This window comes from Myotis yumanensis, unplaced genomic scaffold, assembly GCF_028538775.1.
Source record: "Myotis yumanensis isolate MYYU_CA2020_CCGP unplaced genomic scaffold, mMyoYum1.0.hap1 SCAF_3, whole genome shotgun sequence".
Taxonomy (NCBI): domain Eukaryota; kingdom Metazoa; phylum Chordata; class Mammalia; order Chiroptera; family Vespertilionidae; genus Myotis; species Myotis yumanensis.
In genome coordinates, this window is record NW_027223754.1 from 212,712,872 (window position 1) to 212,735,807 (window position 22,936).

The 22,936-nt window shown below is 51.4% G+C and overlaps 1 protein-coding gene across 1 annotated transcript in view; it reads right to left on the minus strand.

The window, feature by feature from the left end:
* KIAA0930 (KIAA0930 ortholog) overlaps nt 1–22,936 on the minus strand; it is a 40,843-nt gene that overhangs the window by 10,566 nt on the left and 7,341 nt on the right. The window contains exon 2 of the mRNA XM_070411284.1: nt 1,538–1,689. Coding sequence (XP_070267385.1) covers nt 1,538–1,689 — 152 coding nt within the window. The remainder of the gene's footprint in view (nt 1–1,537; nt 1,690–22,936) is intronic.

Genomic DNA, 22,936 nt, shown 5'->3' on the forward strand with positions numbered 1-22,936 from the left:
ACTCACTCCCCTCCTGCTGTGAGGGCACCAGACTCCCCTGCCCCAGTTCAGTCACCTGAGGCCCTGCTGGGTTAAGCCCACGTCCTGGGCACCGGCTGACACCCTCTGCACGGCTCCCCTCCCTGGTGCAGCCCCACCAGCACCCTCCCAGGCAGCCCTGCCTCTGCTCCGACCCTCTCCAGCCCACCCGCCGCCGCCGAGCACTTGCTGAACGGACCTCTGACCGCATCCCCTTTCTCAGTTTAGGCTCCAGGGGTGTCCCAGGGCTTTGGAGAAAACGCCTCAATTCCTGGGCGTGACTTCCGCATCCCTGTGGTGCAGCCCCTGCCTCCCAGGTGTCCTGCGTCCCTCTCCTTCAGCGCAGCTGCACAGACACAGCGAAGCCCAGACGCACGGGATTTTACGCACTGTCAGGCCCACCACTGTGCTGCTGGGAACACCTTTCCCTTCAGGACTCATCTCACCAGGGGCTCGGCTCCCATTCCTTCTGGTCACTAAATATGCCAACCCTGGGACTGTGCTCGGTCCCAGTCACGAAAGTCCCACAGCCAGCTGCCTGCACAGCAGCCGAATGCCAGGGACCCAGGCCAACCCCAGGGTGTGGCTCTGTCCCCCCACATGTCACGAAGCCCAGCCAGACCAGCTATACTGCCACCGACATGCAGAGGGCCAGCTCGGCAGGAAGTCACCGTGTCTCTTTGCCGGGGATGCCAGGCCTGTTCATTTGCAGAAAACCTATTCTGCATGTGTCAGGCCCCAAGAGCAGGCACATGGCAGGGCGAGGCCTTCAGGGGCTCGAAGTCGTCCCCCCGCTCCCCCCGCTCACCCCACTAACAGGCCTGGCCCGCAGGGTTCAGGGCCCCGGACCCGGAGCCAGGCAGGCTGCACAGTCCCGGCTGCCTCCACAACCCTCCCATGTTTGTGTTTAAAAGAAAGCCATGCATTGCCATGTCTGGCACACAGGTTGCTAAAACATTTTAAAACGAAAGCTTCTGAAAAAAGAGCAGGAAACATGCAATTTGTTGCATTAACTCGTCCACACACTTAAATGCAGTGGATGAGAAGCCGTGGGCGAGTCCGGGCATCTGAGTGCTTGCTTTCCTCATCTGTAACGGGAAGAGGAGCATCTGCCCCGTCGAGGTGCCGCGGGGACATGAGATCAGAAAGTGGAGAGCCCACATTGGGTGGCCCGTGGTCTGGGGCCTAAGCTTTGCTCTACCATTTATTCACTAGTTATGAGAGGCTGCCCGAACTACCTTGCCTCTGAACCTCAGTTTGCTCAAAGGTACAATAATGATAACACTGCTGCCTTTCAGGGTCACGGTGCAGGTTAATAATAATGTGCACCACCCCCAGCACATCACACCCCCAGCAAGCATGTGTGACTGCCTCCCCACGGCTCCCGGCACATAGTAGGTGCTCAGTGAACCTCGTTTCCCCCTTGGACATGCACGGAAGGGACTGCAAGGGAGGCCGCCTCGCTCGCCAAGAGCAGGCTCTGCAGGGACCCTCAGCCGGGCCGGAGGAGGTCACGCACCTTCCTCCCGTCGACACCGCTCTCGGTGCCCGAGAACGCCAGCTTCCGGCGCACGTAGAAGAGCATGTCGTCCTGCCGTGGCGCCCATTTCTCCATGAAGTAGGTGGAGAACATCCAGGTCCAGAAGGCGATGCGGTCATCCTTCAAGCACCCTGCAGGGGAGGCCAGACAGCAGTGAGAAAGACGGTCAGCCTGGCCCTCGCCATGTGACCTTGGCCCAGCCTGTCCCCCTACACCCCCACTCCCAGGCCCAACCTGCATTTCTGGACAGAAACCTGCCAGGGCTCTGCGCTGTCCAGAGCCCCCTCCTCCCACCCCACCCCACCAAGGGGCAGCCAGAGAGGCTCAGGGGCACCTCCCTTGAGGCCCGACGCTCCACCCAGAGGGGCCCAAAGGCCCAGCTCCCAGCCCCACAGCTGCACTAACTCCAGCCCGAGGATGAATCAGCAGCTTCTGGGGAAAGGAAAGACCTAAGAAGGGATGGACGTCACAGGCTGTCGGGCTGGGGCTGGAGCAGGAAGGGCTCTGCAGGGGAGACCAGTCGTCATCAGACAAGCACCACCCTCAGCCCACACCCCCACCCTCACCCCAGGCTGCGGCAATCCCCAGAGAATTCGACTTAAAGGAACAGCTGCCCCTTTGCCAACGAGTCTCAGCTGTGGGCAGAAAGCAGCGAAGACAGGCACAGCCCCTCACCCCTGCGCTGCGGGGCCTTTTAGCAGCGAGGTTTACTCTTGCTTGGTCTTCAGGGGGGCTCTGCTCCTTTGACAAGTAGCATTTCTTTAAGGTAATACAGCTATCGTAATGCCTTCTGCAGAAGGGGAAAAGCCCGGCTCTCGTAGGGTGGGAAAGCCGGGCTTCCACGCACGCCCACCTGCTGTGACAGCAGGCCAGCAGCGTGGCTCTCTGATGCCCCGGCCCCTTGTGGTGAGTGTGGGCTGACGGAGCCATGGGCATGAAGGCCCGTGCCTGGCACAGAGAGGATCAGCCTGCCTTTCTAGGCAGATGCAGGGAGACTGCAGGATCCCCTCCAGAGCTGCTGCGTATACCCTCAGGGCATCCCTCGGTGCTGGTTCCTTTCCCTCTGCCCCAGAAGAACCGGTACCATTGGGACCTCGGGCTCCTAGTCGATGCAGGAAGGGCCTGACCTAACCCTGCACGGAGAGACAGCGAACCAAGCCCTCGCCCTCACGGGCAGTTCAGTGGCCCGACCAGGACTGCCAGGTGCCCTGCCTCACAGCGCAAGCCCCCTAGGCCTGGGGGTCAGCCATCAGGCTCTGGAAGGCTGAGTCACATGCAGAAAACCCGGCCTTGGTTTACTTCTGCCACAGCGCTGCCAGCGAACCAGGCTCCAACCAGCTCCCGACCCCTCCCTCTGCTCTCACAGCCTGCCTGGCTCCAGGGAGGAAACAGAGGGGTCTTCTCCAGCAGGGTCTAGGTCTGATCCACATAAACGCAGCAGAGGAGGGGGGAGGCGGGGAGGGGGGAGGCGGAGCCTGCAGGACTGACAGCCTCTCCAGGCTCCCAGGCACCAGGGGGAACCAGGCAGGCTGTCTGCACCACGGATCTGAAATTCCTGCCACACTTTCACAACAGGCAATGCCCAACTCACGCCACTACAGACCCCCTACAAAATTAAGCAAATGTGCTGTGCTTATCTATATATATAAAAGACTAATATGCAAAGCGTCCCCTCGGGAGATGGACCAGGGCACCAGGAGTTCCATCGCTCGCTATGATGTGTGCCGACCACCAAGGGGCAATGCGGAACAAAGGAAGGCCCCGGCAGGCAGCCAGAGGCCCCGATCGGCCCTGATCGCCGGCCAGGCCTAGGACCCTACCCATACACGAATTTGTGCTCCGGACCTCTAGTTCCTGAATAAAACCTGAACTCCTGCCTGGCGGGCATGGCTCAGTGGTCAAGCATCGACCCATGGACCAGGAGGTCATGTTTCGATTCCTGGTCAGGGCACATGCCTGGGTTGCAGGCTCAATCCTCAGTAGGGGGCCTGCAGGAAGGAGCCGATCAATGATTCTTATCACTGATGTTTCTATCTCTCTCTCTCTCCCTCTATCTTCCTCTCTGAAATCAATACACACACACACACACACACACACACACACACACATACTAGGGGCCCAGTGCACGAATTCGTGCACCTTGAAAGGAACTGTGGGCCATGAGGCTGTGGTGGGCACAGGGGCAGGTCTCGGCCCATCCTCATGGCTCCGCCCGGCCCCTTCTGCTATGGCCCCCGGTCCCCTCTCTGCTGGCAGCCCCGCTCCTGCTGCTGCCACTCCCACGCACTGATGGTGACAGCTCTGCTCACACCTGCTGATGGTGCAAGCAGGGGGAGGTGGAGAAGCCCTCAGGGGCGATTGGGGCTGCAGCCACCGCTCGCACCCACTGACGGCACTGAGTGATCAGGACCGGCACTGGGCGTGAGCGGCGGCTCCGGAGCCAGCTGTGGGTACGAGTGGCATCTCTGGTGCCGCAGTGGGTGCGAGAGGCGACTCCAGCGCTGGCAGTGGGTGCGAGAGGCGACTCCAGCGCTGGCAGTGGGTGTGAGAGGTGACTCCAGCGCTGGCAGTGGGTGCGAGAGGCGACTCCAGCGCTGGCAGTGGGTGCGAGAGGTGACTCCAGCGCTGGCAGTGGGTGCGAGAGGCGACTCCAGCGCTGGCAGTGGGTGCGAGAGGTGACTCCAGCGCTGGCAGTGGGTGCGAGAGGCGACTCCAGCGCTGGCAGTGGGTGCGAGAGGTGACTCCAGCGCTGGCAGTGGGTGTGAGAGGTGACTCCAGCGCTGGCAGTGGGTGTGAGAGGTGACTCCAGCGCTGGCAGTGGGTGTGAGAGGCGACTCCAGCGCTGGCAGTGGGTGTGAGAGGTGACTCCAGCGCTGGCAGTGGGTGTGAGAGGCGACTCCAGCGCTGGCAGTGGGTGTGAGAGGCGGTTGCCAGCCCCAATCACCCCTCAGGAGCAGGGGCTGGTGGAGAAGCCCGAGGGGCGATTGGGGCCGGCAGCCACTGCTGGCACCTGCTGATGGCGCCGAGCGATTGGGGCCAGTGCCGGGCACTGGTAGTGGGTGCGAGCAGGGCTGGTGCCGGCAGCAGGTGCAAGCACCAGGCAGGACCATGGCACGTGGGAGCAAAGAATTTTCAGTAACCACCAGAGGCTCGCCCCGATGACAGCGACCGGTGCCCTGCCTTGGTCTGGCGCCCCTGCTCACCTGCTCTACCATTCCGCTGTGGTCTACGCTTGCCATGTTCAGCGCTCCTCCCCCTGCTGCCAACACCCGCCATGTTCTGCACGCGCCCCCTGGTGGTCAGCGCATGTCATAGCAACCAGTTGTTCTGTCGTTTGGTCTATTTGCATATTAGGGTTTTATATATATAGATAGAGATATAAAAAGAGAAAGGGGAGAAACCAAGATGGCGGCATAGGTTAACACCAGAGTTTGCTGCCTCGAACAACCACTTCAAAAACACAACTAGCCGAAGCCGGTTTGGCTCAGTGGATAGAGCGTCGGCGTGCAGACTGAAAGGTCCCAGGTTCGATTCCGGTCAAGGGCATGTACCTGGGTTGCGGGCACATCCCCAGTGGGGGATGTGCAGGAGGCAGCTGATCGATGTTTCTCTCTCATCGATGTTTCTAACTCTCTATCTCTCTTCCTTCCTCTCTGTAAAAAATCAATAAAATATATTTAAAAAAAAAATACAACTAAAAGACGGAACGGACATCATCCAGAACCACAGGAAGGCTGGCTGAGTGGAAGTTCTACAACTAGGAGGAACCAAGAATCAGAGGAGGCGCAGTGCTGAAGTAAAATACTAAGGTGCGGAGTGCACGCGGCACGGGCTGGTGGCTGAGGGCGCGGTTGACTGTTTCAATCCGGAGGGAGCCTCAGACTCTGAGCTCCAGATCCCGGCAAGTCTCTAGGGACCCAGACTCAAACGGGAGAAGCAGGACTGTCTGGCTACGGTCCCTCCGAGGTTTGCAGCGGTTGCTGGGACAGAGAGGCAGAGCCGCTGGGGACGGACTGAGAGCAGCCATAACTGCTCCCTCCTCCGCCCTGTTGATCCTGTGGGACCTGCCCCGCCCAAGCCCTGCATAGAGGCATTTGCCGGATAGCCTCAGGCAAAGGCTAGATTAGCACCTCCCTAGAGGACACAAGTTCTTCCACTGCAGACACAGCTGATTATCACAGCCAGTCGGCCTGGAGGTCAAATCCCTCTAGTATTAACTACAACAATCAAGGCTTAACTACAACAAGACTGCGCACAAAGACCACTAGGGGGTAAAAAATGCGGAGACAAAGAAACAGGACAAAACTATCAAGGGAGGATATTGAGTTCAGAACCACACTTTTGAGGTCTCTCAAGAGGCTTCTAGAGTCTGTCGATAAACTTGATGAGATGTACAGGAAATGTAATGAGACCCTCGATGGTGTGATAAAGGACCATCTAGAAAGTAAGCATACACTGACTGAAATAAAGAATATTATACAGACTCCCAACAGCAGACCAGAGGATCGCAAGAATCAAGTCAAAGATTTGAAATGCGAAGAAGCGAGAAACACCCAACCGGAAAAGCAAAATGAAAAAAGAACCCAAAAATATGAAGATAGTGTAAGGAGCCTCTGGGACAGCTTCAAGTGTACAAACATCAGAATTATAGGGGTGCCAGAAGATGAGAGAGAGCAAGATATTGAAAACCTATTTGAAGAAATAATGACAGAAAACTTCCCCCACCTGGTGAAAGAAATAGACTTACAAGTCCAGGAAGCGCAGAGAACCCCAAACAAAAGGAATCCAAAGAGGACCACACCAAGACACATCATAATTAAAATGCCAAGAGCAAAAGACAAAGAGAGAATCTTAAAAGCAGCAAGAGAAAGAAACTCAGTTACCTACAAGGGAATACCCATATGACTGTCAGCTGATTTCTCAACAGAAACTTTGCAGGCCAGAAGGGAGTGGCAAGAAATATTCAAAGTGATGAATACCAAGAACCTACAACCAAGAGTACTTTATCCAGCAAAGCTATCATTCAGAATTGAAGGTCAGATAAAGAGCTTCACAGATAAGGAAAAGCTAAAGGAGTTCATCACCACCAAACCAGTATTATATGAAATGCTGAAAGGTATCCTTTAAGAAGAGGAAGAAGAAGAAAAAGGTAAAGATACAAATTATGAACAACAAATATGCATCTATCAACAAGTGAATCTAAGAATCAAGTGAATAAATAACCTGATGTACAGAATGAACTGGTGATTATAATAGAATCAGGGACATAGAAAGGGAATGGACTGACTATTCTTGGGGGGAAAAGGGGTGTGGGAGATGCAGGAAGAGACTGGACAAAAATCGTGCACCTATGGATGAGGACAGTGGGTGGGGAGTGAGGGCGGAGGGTGGGGTGGGAGCTGGAAGGAGGGGAGTTATGGAGGGAAAAAAGAGGAACAAATGTAATAATCTGAACAACAAAGATTTAATAAAAAAAAAAATTAAGCATTAAAAAAAAGAGAGAGAGAGAGAAAGGACTGCTAGAGCAACCACCAGGAGGGGCCGTGGGTGCCACACCAGAGCCACAGGGGGACCAGACAATGCTGACCATCTCCACACCCAAGACACTCAAAGTATAAAAGCAAGAAGAGCTGTGTGGCCCAGTTAGTTGAGCCTTGTCCCATGCACCAAAAGGCTGCCAGTTCGATTCCCAGTCAGGGTGCATGCCCAGGTTGCAGGTTCCATCCCCAGTCGGGAGAGTATAGAAGGCAGCCAATTGGTGTTTTTCTCTTTCTTTCTTTCCCTTCCTCTCTCTCTCTCTCAAATTAATAAAAACAGATTTTTTTTAAAATGCAAAAAGAAACAGCACAAACATTAAGAGCTGCCCTTCTGAACATTCAAAGCTCCCTTCATGCCCAAGAAAGCAAAAGGAACAAGAAAACCGGGAGGGAAATCCTAACACGTGAGCAAGGACCGTAATAGAGAGAGTTCACACCATAGCAGTTATGAAAGAAAGTGCGTAAGACTCCGATAGATAAATGTGTAAAATACCCAAACAGGTAACAGACCAAAAGGGAAATATAAGTGCTTAGCCTAAATGTGGGAAAATATTGATCTCGCAAGTAGTCAAAACTTCATATTAAAAGAACAAGTTGTCATTTTAAGAGGGCATATTTGGTAGTATGTATTTATTTTTAATTTTTAAAAAGTATTTTTTTATTGATTTCAGAGAGGAAGGGGGGGGACAGAAACATCAATGATGAGAGAGAATCATGGATCAGCTGCCTCCTGCATGCCCCACACTGGAGATCGAGCCCACAACCTGGGCATGTGCCCTGACCAGGAATCGAATCGTGACCTCCTGGTTCACAGGTTGATGTGCAACCATTGAGCCATGCTGGCCGAGCCAAATTTGGTGGTATTAAAAAAATACCACTTAGGAAAATAGGCAGATTCTTACAAGCTAACCATATTTACCAACAATTTGCCCACTGCTAGGTACTTACCCCAAAGAAATGAAGCCTGTGCCTACCACACACGGGTACCCACATGTTCCTGAAAGCTTTATTCATAACAGCCCCAAACTGGGAACCAGGAGGATGGACACACGAATCATGACACAGCCACTCAAGGGACGATCACGGGCAATAAAAGCAAACCACTGACCAACCACACAACAGATAAGTCTCACACTTGTCCTGCTGAGCGAGGGGAGTCACACAAAAGGCTGCACCCTGTAAGGTCACAGTCACGTGATGGTTCAGCAAAGACAAAACTATAGTGACAAAAGCAATGGCAGTTTCTGGTGTGGTGGTGGCTTCACAGGTTCACGCAGCCATCAAACTGTTCCCTTTCCGGAGGATGCCATTTATCTTACATAAACTAGACTCTAATATAGGGGTGGGCAAACTTTTTGACTCGAGGGCCACAATGGGTTCTTAAACTGGACCGGAGGCCGGAACAAAAGCATGGATGGAGTGTTTGTGTGAACTAATATAAATTCAAAGTAAACATCATTACATAAAAGGGTACGGTCTTTTTTTTTTTTTTTAGTTTTATTCATTTCAAACGGGCCGGATCCGGCCCGCGGGCCGTAGTTTGCCCACGGCTGCTCTAATATAAAGTGGGTAAAACACTGTAATTATGGAAGCTGGCAAGGGTGCACTGAGCTGGGGACTCTCGTATGTACAAGAGAACAAAAATCATTATAGTCTTTGTGAAAATCAAATGAGCATTCTCCTATTTCTAGGACTCTGTATTATAGAACAGAAATAAAACAGACAAAAATAAAGCCTCATGCACAACGACATTCCCTGCGTTGTAATGACAGCACCGCGAGGTGGGTTCCGCTGGGGGTTCTGGGGACCTTCTGCCTGCTCCTTTCCATGTCTCTGTTGGGGGTGTGGCTTGCTCAGACGAGGTCACTGGATCCCAAACTTCCCAATGTTGCGTGGTGCAGTAACTGTGTGTGAATAAACACACGAGGGGGGACTGGACCCTGGGTGGCCTGTGAAATCAGTGCTGTCTCTCTCCCACAGGTAAACCCTGGACCCCGAATCCTTCTCCAAGGCCTGACCAGCAAGAAGTCCCCTGGGTGTCAGCCCTGGGAGCTGCCATGCCAGCAAAGAGCTCCCTAATCTCCAGATGCTCCCTGCCCCCGTCTCCCTGACATCTGGCCTCGGGACAACGGCTTTTCCTGGCCCCTGAGTCCAGTGGATGCACTTAAACAGGGGTCCTCAAACTACAGCCCGCGGACCACATGCAAATACAAATATTGTATTTGTTCCCGTTTTGTTTTTTTACTTCAAAATAAGATATGTGCAGTGTGCATAGGAATTTGTTCATAGTTTTTTTTTAAACTATAGCCCGGCCCTCCAATGGTCTGAGGGACAGTGAACTGGCCCCCCGTTTAAAAAGTTTGAGGACCCTGCACTTTGAGGAGATGCCGTCAGTCCGGACGCCGAGCCGCTCGCTTGGGCAGCACCACGGACAGCTCCACGCCGCAGGCCTGCCTTTCCTGCTGGCCTGGGTCCCAGAGAAGCAGCCTTGGTTACAGCCCCTTCTCATTCCTGGTGGTTCTGTTCTATAAAGTAGCCACAAAGGCTGCATTAGCAAACACCAAACAAACCACAGCTCCGAGGAGAAATGCAGGGCTGGGTTCCTTCAGGCCTCTGGTCACAGAATGCTTGTGTCTGCCAATCAGCACATAACCTTGTTTTATGTGTGTCTCTGATTAAAGACACCCTTCTTTACTACATGGCTGGCTCACTAACAATGAACTCCGGGCCAACAGCGCCATAACGCGTGCCTGGACGAAGCTCACCTGACGTGCATTTTCTCCATAGGCCCCTGCAGCCTCCGCGTGCCGGGGCTGGCCAGCACGTCAGCACTATGCGTGGGGCCGGTTCAAACAGCAAATCACCGACACGAAGCACACAAACGCACCAAGTGACGGCAAAGGACCCCGTTTACGGCGGGAGCTGAAGCAAGAGGCAGCGCCCCGCCCTGTTCCAGCCAGGGACACGCCTCTCAGGCGACTCAAGTGTTCACCGTTCTGCACGTCTCCAGTTAACCTCGAAAGCTCCCTAAGTATAAATTAGGGTTAGAAGTAAATGTTGGCAAGTAGCCGAGTTTGCAAACGCAGAATCCAGGAGTGATGAGGATGGTGCATCAGGAAACCCGGCACCTGCCAGCTCCGAGGGCTGCCGCCACTGGGGGACCTGCTTTTGTCACCACTGTCCTCAAACTTCAGACCTGGGAGAGCCCTTTCTGGATGAGCGGCTTCAGGGATGGAGAGAGGGCACAGGGCCCTCTGAGGCCAGAACCTGCGCCTCTCTTGCCCGCTCAGTGCTCTGGAACTAGGTTGTCACAGATTCTGCCTCCTGGACGACAATGAACGGGTGACGAGTGTCAACAGCTCAGCAGGACTCCTCAGAGATTACGGTTCGGTTGCAGACCAGCGCAGGAAAGCAGGTTCTGAGTAAAGCGAAGCATCGTCTTTTTTTATTTTTCTCACGAGTCATTATGTTTTGCTGGTGGAGGGTCTTGCCTTCAATTTGTAAAAAATGCGAGACCCGTGAAGCTCAGTGAGCGAGGCGCAATAAAACATGGTCTGCGGAGCGGAGCGTGAGGACAGCTCAGTCTGCCCTGCTCGCTACAGAGCTCTTTCACTGGGGCTACAGGCCCTCAAGGCAACTCCGGGGAGCTGGGGGTGGCTCAGCTAACTGCGGCCTGCAGTGTCAAGATAAGGCGAGTGACACCTTGGAATCCCGGGACTCGCTGGCACCTGGGGCTCAAACGCGGCCCCTCTTCTTTCCAAGGCCCCGAGCACAGACACATGCAGGGCGCGGATCCTGGCCCTTTCTACCTGAGGAGACAGGGGACCTTCAGGTCACCTGCTGGGAAGCCAGAAAATCAACTCAGACTTCTCCCAAACCTTCCCGATACATGTCTGAGCCCCAGGAACAGCCCTGCCCGGGCCCTGACACCCTGACCCTGCACCAGGGGGTAGGGGGTGACAGTGGCCTCCTGAGCTCTGTTGTGCTATGGTATCCAGGAAGGACGTCTGGATGAGCGTGTAGTATGGGCTCCACTTCCAGCAGAGTGGCAGTTTAACATAAATAAACTACTTTCCACAGAGGTGATTCTGGGAAGGAGGGGAACTTTCATATCTTATAAGGCTTTCCACATTAATGCAAACACAACACGGGGTTAGGGGAAGCCTTTGTCAGCAGAGTGTTTAAGGGTAGACTTGGTGCATGTTTTTTGTTTGTTTTTTTAAATATATAGCCCTGACTGGTTTGGCTCAGTGGATAGAGCATTGGCTTGTGGACTGAAGGGTCACAGGTTTGATTCCAGTCAAGGGCACATGCCTGGGTTGCAGGCTTGATCCCCAGTAGGTATCCTGCAGGAAGCAGCCGATAAATGAGGCTCTCTCATCATTGATGTTTCTGTCTGTCTCTCCCTCTCTCTTCCTCTCTGAAATCAATAAAAATGTATTTAAAAAGTAAAAAAAAATATTTTTAATTGATTTCAGAGAGGAAGGAGAGGAAGAGAGATAGAGAGAAACATCAATGAGAGAGAATCATTGATCGGCTGCCTCCTGCACGCCCCCTACTGGGGAAGGAGCCACAACCGGGGCATGTGCCCTGACAGGGAATCAAACCCTAACCTCCTGGTTCATAGGTTAATGCTCAACCACTGAGCCACACTCGCCAGGCTGGTTCACATTCTTGACCATTGTCTACTTGGGTAAATTAACCTCTCAAGCTTTGTTTCCTTATCAATAAAATTGGGAGAAGAGCAGCTCCCTCCTGCAGTTACTATGGAGACCAAAGGAGATTCTACAAGGTGCAGGTCCAGCACCTGGCACTTTGTAAAACTCACTGAATGAAGACTGCTACTGTTATTATAAATAACTCGGAACCACTTTCCATTAACTAACCAGACGTCTGGAGTAATCCTGAATTGGATTTCAGACGGCATGCCTCGAAACGCACCCCTATTCTTTTCTAGACCACTAAACCACGTAACACTAATTTTCCAAGTGTACAGCCATTAAACGTGATGGTCATGTATAACAGCAGAGAACACTGTCCAAGAGCTACTCCCAAGAAAGCACACTCGAGTAGAAGCTGAGATGTTTGAGAGGACAATTCTACCAGATCTTGAAGACAGAGTTACTCACACGTTTCTAGAGCCTAAGAAACTTGCAAATTCTTTTCAACAAGGAGGCACAACACACATTCCAAAAACAGTGTGCATGTGCCCTTCTCCCTCCCCTCCCCCCCAAACACACAATTACAGGCTACTCTCACTCCTGGATATGAACATAAAAACCTTAAATACAACATTAAAGGGAACCCATCAGTCCACTGAAAGGACATGCCATGAATAAGCAGGATTTAATTCAGGAATACCAGAAAGGTCCAATGTGAGGAAATCTATTCATAATTCACTATATGTAGGTAGTTCAAGTGAGAAATAACAAGAAATAACACACAATCATCTCCACTGATGTAGGAGAACAATAAAATTCAACTCCCATTCTTGATCTAAAAAATAATTCCCCATAAAATACGAATCTAAACATTGTTGTAAAGACACCAGACATTTAATTAATACTGAATGTGCACTATAATTGAAAAATAAAAAGTAAACAAAATAAAGGAACTAAGACACTGCAATTATACAGGAAAGATACTGATAATAGACACTGAATATAAGGTAAAATTAACATTAGTTATAGATGATGTTATACCTGACCTGAAAATGCAAAAAAAAAGAAAGAAAAACATATTAAAAAATTATTCAAACTTCAAAATAGAAATCATAAGGTATTTGAGGACAAAATCACTACATCCAGAAACCAACAACTTTGATAAAAACCAACACTCCGCCCTAGCCGGCTTGGCTCAGTGGATAGAGTGTCAGCCTGCGGACCAATGGGTCCCAGGTTCGATTCCGGCCAAGGGCACATGCCTGGATTGTGGGCTCGATCCCCAGTAGGGGTTGTGCAGGGGGCAGCCGATCAATGATTCTCTCTCATCACTGATGTTTCTATCTCTCTCTCCTTCTCCCTTCCTCTCTGAAATCAATAAAGAAATGCATTTTTTTAAAAAACCAACACTCCTAGCCCTGGCCAGGTAGCTCAGTTGGGTAGAGCATCATCCTGATACACTAAGTGGCAGGTTTGAGCCCAGGGGTCAGCGCACATACAAGAATCAACCAACTGTCTGACCAGCGTGGCTCAGTGGTTGAATGTTGACCCATGAACCAAGAGGTCAAAGTTCAATTCCTGGTCAAGGCACATGCCAGGATTGCAGGCTCGATATCCAGTAGAGGGCATGCAGGAAGCAGCCAATCAATGTTCTCTCTCATCATGGATGTTTCTAGAGCTCTCTCCCTCTCCCTTCTCCTCTCTCTGAAATAAATAAAAACTTATTTTTTTAAAGAAGAACCAACTAATGGATGCTAATCAATAAATAAAAAAACTAAAATCCAACAACACACAAACCAACACTCCTAGTTAGAAGCTATATTGGGAGCAGTGGTTATATTGTGTTTGTTTTTTAAAAAAAGATTGGAACAAATGAAAAGGTTTACCAAGTTCTTAGCCAAGAACATTCAAATCATAGAGCAATTCTACCTGATTTGATCTATCAATTTAACATGACCCAAAAGAAAATGCAAGAGAATGTCAAACAGCCAGGAAAATGTAGAAAGAGTGACGTAGGGACATGACCCCTATCACGTATTAAAATGTACTGGAAAGCTAAATCCCATGTCACCGCCCACCCAAACCACACTTTCCCCGTCAGTGGTGCAGCCGTGAAGCCTAGGGCGGCCCGAAGCCTGTCTTGCGGGGGGAGGAGGTCCACCTGCAGCAAGAAAGGGCCAGAGGCGTCCAGAACGAGCTGGAGAGCGAGGACACCGGGTCCTCAGTATCGGCACTGCTTTTCTTCTGGAGGTTTCAACCGCCCGTTAGCCGGTAACTTTCTCTTTTTGGTTTCTTCACTTGTCGCCAAAGGAACCCTAACAAATGCAATACTCAAGACTCACCAACTTAAACCAAAACCAAAAACGTAAAAGCCTCCCTTGGCCCCACATCACCCTCCAGCTCCGGCCTCGTCAGAAGCTGATTCCAGCCCTCCTTTTCCTGGACCTATTTGTTAATTTAGGGATGTGTCAGTTTCTGCCATCACCGCCCCCCCCCCCGGCCCCCCCCCCCCAGAACTCTCTACTTTATCTCTGTACCGTTTCATCAATTCCATCTCCAAACAAGCCTGGGAGCCAACCACCTTTCATGAATGACTCTCGCGCCCGGCCCAGCTGCTGCCAGGGCCGCCTCCGCTGCCCAGCTTCCTTCTGGACCCCACACTTACTAGTAGGTCAGTCCTCGTCACTTCCCTGCTCACAATCCTGCGGGAGGCTCACATCCTTACCTCCCTCCGGCTCTTCACTCAAGTATCCAGCTTCTCGGGGGGGCCTTCCCACACCATCCACTAAAAATGGCAGAGCCCACCCCAGCACCCCCTCCCACCTCCGCAGCACTGGCCACTAGAGGGCACAGTAGAAACTTGACTACTTATGGTTGCTTTCCATCCTTCCCTGGCACAGGAGCCAGCAAACTTCTTCTGTTAAAGTTCCAAACAGAAACTACTTGAGGCTCTGCAGACCATCTGGTCCTGTCTCTACTACAGAACCAGCCATAGTATCACACGGAGAACTGGGCATGGCTGGGCTCCAAGGAAGGTTTATTTACAAACACAGGCGGCAGGTGGGAGTCGGCCTGGGCCACAGTCTGCCAACACCTGCCCTTCCAGAACTAAGCTATTTTTTTAAAATATATTTTTATTGATTTTTTTACAGAGGAAAGGAGAGGGATAGAGAGTTAGAAACATCAATCAGCTGCCTCCTGCACACCTCCTACTGGGGATGTGCCTGCAACCAAGGTACATGCACTTGACCGGAATCGAACCTGGAACCCCTCAGTCCACAGGCCAACTTTCTATTCACTGAGCCAAACCAGTTAGGGCTGAGCTATTTTAACAGAGAGAACGTGAGCTCCACGAAAGTCTGAATACCTTTCCTCTTTGATTTTGTTCACCGATGGATTCTTAGTCCCTAGACTACTGTTTGACCTACAGGAAACAGTAAGTATTGGCTAATTGCATGAATAAATGAAATGAACTAAGTGATTAACGACAGCGAGGTGGTACTGGCACATCATTAGACAGATCAATGGAACCGAAAAGAAAGGACAGAAATAGAACTAAAACACATGGTAATTTAATTGATATAAAGGCGCCACTTCAACTCACTAAGATGAAGATGACTGTGTGTTATTTCTCACTCCACAGCTGGTCCTGGTACAACCGGCTGAGGAAAAAGAGAAGGCTGAGTCCCTGCTCAGGCCTCAACAAACCCCAAGAAGATCACAAGTTTTAAATGTCCTAACTAAAATCATTTTAAAAATACCAAATAAACCATGAATTAATTTTTCTGTTTTCTCAGAGAGAAAAGCCTTTCTAAGTAAAGCACAAAAGCTATTAAAGAAAAAAATGACAAACCACATAAGAAATTTCTATGGAGATAAAAACCCACACACCATAAACAGGAAAATAATGAAACCCTTTGCGAGGGCCGACTGCCTCAACAAGTAACACGTTTCATTCGACGCCTAAGAACATGGAACAGAGTGAAAGCCAAGAGCGATACAAATGGCTTTTAGAACAGGAAACACACTTACCTTCCTACCATTAGAGAAATGTAAGCGACAACTGTTTTTTTCACCTCCCCAAACATCTGATGACACTCCAGGTTCAAGAGGGTGTGAATGGACATGGATTTCACACCTAACAGTGGAAGGTGGACTGATAAAAATCCCTATGGAGTGCTAGCCCGTGTAGTTCAGTGGTTAGAGCATCAGTCTGAGCGCCGAAGGGTCATGGGTTTGATTCCTGGTGAAGGGCATGTACCTGATTTTTTGGGGAAGGAGGAGAAAATGGTGGCCAAATAGGCAGATCTTTCTTGCACCTTCTCCCAGGGCCAGATTGGAAATAAAACTAAAGTGGGGAACATACACTCAGAATTACCAACTGAGGTCCAGTCTCTTCAATAAGTGGTGCCGGGAAAACTGGATAGGTGCATGCAAAAAAAATGAAATTAGACCACCAACTTACACCATACACAAGAATAAACTAAAAATGGATAAAAGACTTAAAGGTAAGTCATGAAACCATAAAAATTTTAGAAGAAACCATAGTCAGCAAAATCTCAAACATCTCTCATAGCAATATGCTCGCTAATACATCTCCTGGGGCAAAGGAAACTAAGGAGAAAATAAGCAAATGGGACTATAACAAAATAAAAAGCTTCTGCACAGCAAAAGAAACCATCAACAAAACGAAAAGGGAACCCACTGTCGGGGAGAACATATTTGGCAATGATACATCTGATAAGAGGTTAATTTCCAAAATACATAAGGAACTCATACAACTTAACAAAAGGAAGACAAACAATCCAAATAAAAAAATGGGCAAATGACCTAACTAGACATTTCTCCAAAGTGGACAGATGGCCAAGAGACATACGAAAAAATGCTCAAAGTCACTAATCATCTGAGAGATGCAAATTAAAACAACAAGGAGGTATCTATCACCTCACACCTGTCAGAATGGCTACCATCAACAAATGAAAAGTGTTGGAGAAGATGTGGAGAAAAGGGAACCCTCGTGCACTGCTGATGGGAATGCAGCCTGGTGCAGCCACTGTGAACAGTATGGAGTTCCTTAAAAAAACTAACAGTGGAACTCCCATTTGACCCAGTGACCCCACTTCTAGGCATATATCCTTAGAAACCCGAAACACTATCAGAAAAAATGTATGCACCCTTATGTTCATAGCAGCACAATTAACAATAGCTAATATTTGGAAACAGCCCAAGTGCCCATCAGCAGATGAGTGAATAAAACAGCTGTGGCCCATTTATACCATGGAATACTACAAAGCAGTAAAAAAGAAGAAACTCTTACCATTTGCAACAGCATGAAGGGACCTAGAGAGTATTACGCTCAGCAAAATAAGCCAGTCAGAGAAAGATAAATATCACATGTTCTCACTCATATGTGGACTCTAATGAACAAAATAAACTGATGAACAAAACTGATCCAGAGACATAGAAGCATGGAACAGACTGACGAATATCAGAGGGAAGACAGGGTGGGGGTGAGTGGGAAGAAATTAACAGGGGAGGTCGACCAAGATGGCGGCGTAGGTAAACACCGGAGACCGCTGCCGCAAACAACCATTTCAAAAATACAACTAAAAGACTGAACGGACATCACCCAGAACCACAGGAAGGCTGGCTGAAGAGAGACTCTACAACTAGAAGGAAAGAGAACAGCAAATCGAGGCTCAGAGGCGGCGCAGTGTGGAAAATACAAAGGTACCGAGGTGCGCGCGAAAGCGGGCTGGTGGCTGAGGGCGCGGTTGTCGTTTTCTGTCGGGACTGAGTCTCAGACTCTGGGCTCCAGATCCGGGCGAGTCTCTAGGGACCCAGACTCAAACGGGAGAAGCGGGATTACCCGGCATCAGTTGGAACCTGAGGGCAGCTTTCTCTCCGAGGTTTGCAGCGGCTGCCGGGGTTCTGAGAAGCAGAGCCTCTGGGAACGGGACTGAGCGTGGCCATAACTGCTCCCTCCGCCCGCCCTGTTGATCCCGCCCCGCCCAAAGCCTGCGCACAGCCATTTGCTGATCGCCTCAGGCAAAGGCTGGATTAGCGCCTCCCCAGAAGACAGAGTTTTCCGCACAGCTGATTACTATAGCCAGCCGGCCTGAGGGTCAAATCCCCCTAGTGTTAACTACAACAATTAAGGCTTGGCTAGAACAAGACTGCGCACAGAGACCACAAGGGGGTGCACCAAGAAAGCATAAAAGATGCGGAGACAAAAAAACATGACAGAAATGGAGGATATGGAGCTAAGAATCGCAATTTTGAGGGCTTGCCATAAATTTGTGCAGAACCTCACGAAAACTAATGAGACCCTCGATGCTACGATAAAGAAATTAGAAAGTAAGCATACACGGACTGAAATAAAGAATATTATACCCAATAGCAGACCAGAGGAGTACAATAATCAAACCAAAGATTCGACAAAAAACACCCAATTGGAAAAGCAAAATGAAAAAAGAATCCGAAAGTGTGAAGATAGTGTAAGGAGCCTCTGGGACAGCTTTAAGCGGTCTAATATCAGAGTCATTGGAGTGCCAGAAGATGAGAGACAGCAAGATATTGAAAACCTATTTCAAGAAATAATGGCAGAAAACTTCCCCCACCTGGTGAAAGAAATGGACTTACAGGTCCAAGAAGCGCAGAGAACCCCAAACAAAAGGAATCCAAAGAGGACCACACCAAGACACATCATCATTAAAATGCCAAGAGCAAAAGACAAAGAGAAAATCTTAAAAGCAGCAAGAGAAAGAGGCTCAATTACCTACAAGGGAATACCCATACGACTGTCAGCTGATTTCTCAACAGAAACTTTGCAGGCCAGAAGGGAATGGCAAGAAATTTTCAAAGTGCTGAATACCAAGAACCTACAACCAAGATTACTTTATCCAGCAAAGCTATCATTCAGAATTGAAGGTCAGATAAAGAGCTTCACAGATAAGGAAAAGCTAAAGGAGTTCATCACCGCCAAACCAGTATTATATGAAATGCTGAAAGGTATCCTTTAAGAAGAGGAAGAAGAAGAAAAAGGTAAAGATACAAATTATGAACAACAAACATGCATCTATCAACAAATGAATCTAAGAATCAAGTGAATAAATAACCTGATGTACAGAATGAACTGGTGATTATAATAGAATCAGGGTCATAGAAAGGGAATGGACTGACTATTCTTGGGGGAAAAAGGGGTGTGGGAGATGCGGGAAGTGACTGGACAAAAATCATGCACCTATGGATGAACACAGTGGGTGGGGAGTGAGGGTGGAGGGTGGGGTGGGAGCTGGAAGGAGGGGAGTTATGGGGGGAAAAAAGAGGAACAAATGTAATAATCTGAACAATAAAGATTTAATAAAAAAAAAAAAAAAAAAAAAAAAAAAAAAAAAAAAGAAAGAAATTAACAGGGGAACTTATATGTGTACTAGAGGCCGGGTGCACAAATTCATGCACCAGTGGGGTCCCTCGATCCGGCCTGCGGGATGGGGGCAAAACTGGCTCTCTGACATCCCCCGAGGGGTCCTGGATTGCGAGAGGGTGCAGGCCAGGCTGAGGGACCCCACCAATGCACCACTGGGGCCGGGGAGGGACGCAGGAGGTTGGCCAGCCAGGGAGGAACCATGGGAGGGCTCGAGGGTGTGTCCAGCCTATCTTGCTCAGTCCCGATGGGCCGGACCCCAGAAGCAAGCTAACCTACTGGTTGGCTGTCTGCTCCCTGGTGGTCAGTGCATGTCATAGCGAGCGGTTGAGTGGTCTTAGCATATCATTAGCATATTACGCTTTGATTGATTGAAAGGATGATTGGACACTTAGCATATTAGGCTTTTATTATGTAGGATATGTACAGCCCATGGACACAGACAATAGTGTGGTGAAGGCCTGGGAAGGACGGGTGTGGGGTGGAGGGGAGTCAATGGGGAAAAAAACAAAGGAGACATCTGTAATACTTTCAACAATAAAGATAAATGGAAAAAAAAAAAAAGAGCATGTACCTGAGTTGCAGGTTCAATACTTGGCCCCGGGTCATGGCCCATATGGGAGGCAATCGATCTCTCCCTCTCTCTCTCCCTCCCTCTCTCTCTCCCTCTCTCTCTCCCCCTCCCCTCCTCTCCTCTCCCCCCCTCCCCCTCCCCCTCCATCTCTAAAAAAATTAATGGGGAAAAAATAAACTCAGGTGAGAATTAACAACAACAACAAAATCCCTACAGAGGGACTTTGTGTAACACCCACAAATGCTTACACCTTTGACCCAGCTGTTCCACTTGGAGGCCTTCCCACAGTCTCACTCCCACGTGCGAAGTTATGTAATTACCATGGCCCGTCTGCAGCCACATGACCATGGCCGTGCAGACCCCACACGCCATGGACTGCAACTGGAAAGGCAAACCAAGCAGCCAGAGGCTGGCCTGGCCTGGGCTTTAACATGGAGCAGCTCCTCGGGGCAGCGCCCGTCCTCTTGCCCTGCTGGAGATGAGATTGGGATGGAGGGAAACATGACACTGGAAACCCAGGGGTTCAAGTCCATGAAAATAAAAATTCCTCCTCCTCCATGTGAGTCTCAGCAAATTCCTCTCCTTGCGACATTCCTCTCCTCAAGAACTCCACTTCCTCCAACAACACACAGGGACACAGAGGGCACCCCACCGATAACATCACACTCGGAGAAACAGAAACCGGTTTGTTTACCAGCCACCCTGGGCACACAGCTGGCTGGGGCTAGAGCTGGAACCGGGAGCCACTGGCCCACACCTCATTCCATCCGGGCCCACATCTATCTCCGATGCCACTGTAGAGGCGGTGCTCGGGGCTGGGGCTGGGGCTGGGGCTGGGCCGGTGAGGGTGAATGGCATCTAGCACGTCCCTGACCCCTGGAGCGCGTCAGCATGTAGCAGACGAGGGCGGCCGCCTGGGCAATGGCAGGAGCGCAGGTGTGTGCCCTGAGCCCATGACGCACATCAGGGTGTCAGGGAGGCGCCCTGAGGAGGGGGTGTCAGCTGAAGGCTCATAACTATGGGTTCAGTGGGCAAAGCCGGGCACAGCACTGCAGGCCCCGCGGCGGCAGGGACCGCCCGGTGAGGCGAGGACAGGAAAAGGGCCCAGGATGCTGAGCGAGAGCCCGAGCTGGAGCCGCCCCAACCTCAGACCTCCTCCCTGGCTGGGGGGCTATGTGGGCATCTCAGAGGACTCGGGACCCCTCACGGGTGTGGCGGGGAGGGGTTGAGGGAAGTCTCTCTGGAGTGTGGAGAATGGACAGAGGACCCCTGACCCACAGAAAGTGGATGCCCAGTGCTGTCGGAACAAGTGCCTCCTGCGAGTTCGCCTGGCTCAGCAGTCTTTGCCCAGCCTGGCCTTCCCCCCAAAATGGGGGTCAAGTGTCGTTTTTGGGGAGCGTCCAAGGCAGCGCTTGGCCGCTTCCCCTCCGGGCAGCCAGGGCCCAGTGAATAGGCCTCTGTGTCCCTCAATAGCCCTTTCAGACCCCGTGCCTCGCAGTGCCCTTTGCTGCCGAAGCCCCTCCCTCGGGCACAAAGACCAAGGAGCTGCCTGGGGCCAGGACTGTCCTGATGAGGCCTGGGCTGGGAAGCTGGGCCGATGGGTCCCCACGTGAGCAGCCCCACAGGCCAGCTGGGCCTCTGCGCCAGCCTAAGGGAAGCAAGGGGTTTCAATGATGCAAATGGCAGAACCAGGACCGGCTCACACCCCTGCCCGCGCCCTGCCTTCTTCAGTTCAAAGGCCTGACTCCTCTGCCAGGCACAGTACTCCAGGCCCTGCGGAGGGGGACCCCCGGGGAGGTGAGGACAGGAAAGGACCTCTCCAGACAGCCTCCTGAACTGAGGTGTGGCCCCACGCTCCAGCCCCCCGCCTTCTTCCCTGACGGAGGCCCAGGCGGCCTGCCTGTGAGAGTAGCTCAGCTGTCACCTCCCAGGACGGGAGGGGGAGGGTCCATTCCCCACCGGCCGCCCCCTTCCCCGAGCCCTGTGCCTCCTGTACCCACGCACCTGATCCCTCCCATTGCTGGGCGCCCACCTGCGCTGCTTTACCTGCTTTGATCTTCACCAAATCCCACGGGATAAAATTACTACCTCCGTTTAACTGAGGAAACTGAGCTCCAGGCTTGAGTCACTGTCTGATGTCACTCTGCTAGCAATGGCAGAGCCAGACAGCCCACACCGCAACCAAACCCTGCTCCAAACCTGTGCTACACAGAGCCTCGTCACACTGGCTCCTAACCCCTGGCTCAGGGCCCTGCCATCCAGGGTGACCTCAGACCCCGCACAGGGCGGGGCCACAACAGGGAGTCAGCAGAGCAAACATGTGACTGACGAACCTCGTTTCCATCTTGCTCAGGGAATAATGGGGCAGCTTCGAATCTCACCCTAGAGCCCTCACCAGCAATAACCTCATTCACGCTCCCTTCTTACCTGTGCACACTGTTGCAAAATTCTCAACGTGCTCTTTCAATCCTCATATCACGTCTGGGATCTCCCTAATAAGCCAGGTGACTCAGCAAGATGAGAACGGGAGCTGGGTCTGGAATCCAGGTCGGGTTCAACCAGCACCCGCTCTGTGTCAGGCCCTGCGTGAGGCCCTGGGGCCCAGCGAGGAAGAAGCCGGACCCTGACCTCAAGATGGCTTTCATGGGGTGGGGCTTCCGCCACAGCAGCCCTCGGCCTGCAGTTCCGACAGCAATCCTGCAGACTCTGCAAACAGCAATGCCTGCACCCTGCAGCCCTGTGGCATGTGACACCTGGCTCCCAGCCAGCACCGTCCGCCTGAGCAGTCAGCAGCCAGCGTTCCCCGCTCCAAGTCCCGCTCCTGGGAGCCCCTCATCGCCGTGGGCCTATTCAAACTCCTGACTCACTGCTTTGCTCTGACACATACAAGGGCCTCCAAACTGCTATCCTCCTGAGCAATCTCTCAGGATTCCTCGGCCACCCACACAGGTGCCCCATCCCAGACAGGAGCTGTGACCCGGCCACCTCAACTCCCACCTCCCCTCCGCTCCCCAGCTGCCTGGGGTCACCGCCCAGTCAACATCCCACCTCCTCCCGCCTTCACCACAATGGCGACACGGCATGAGGCAGGTCGCAGAATCCTGGAAGCCTCGGCCAGAGCTGCCAGACATGCTGCAACCAGCTCACTGTATGTGGAGACACTAAACCCTGTCAGAGGGA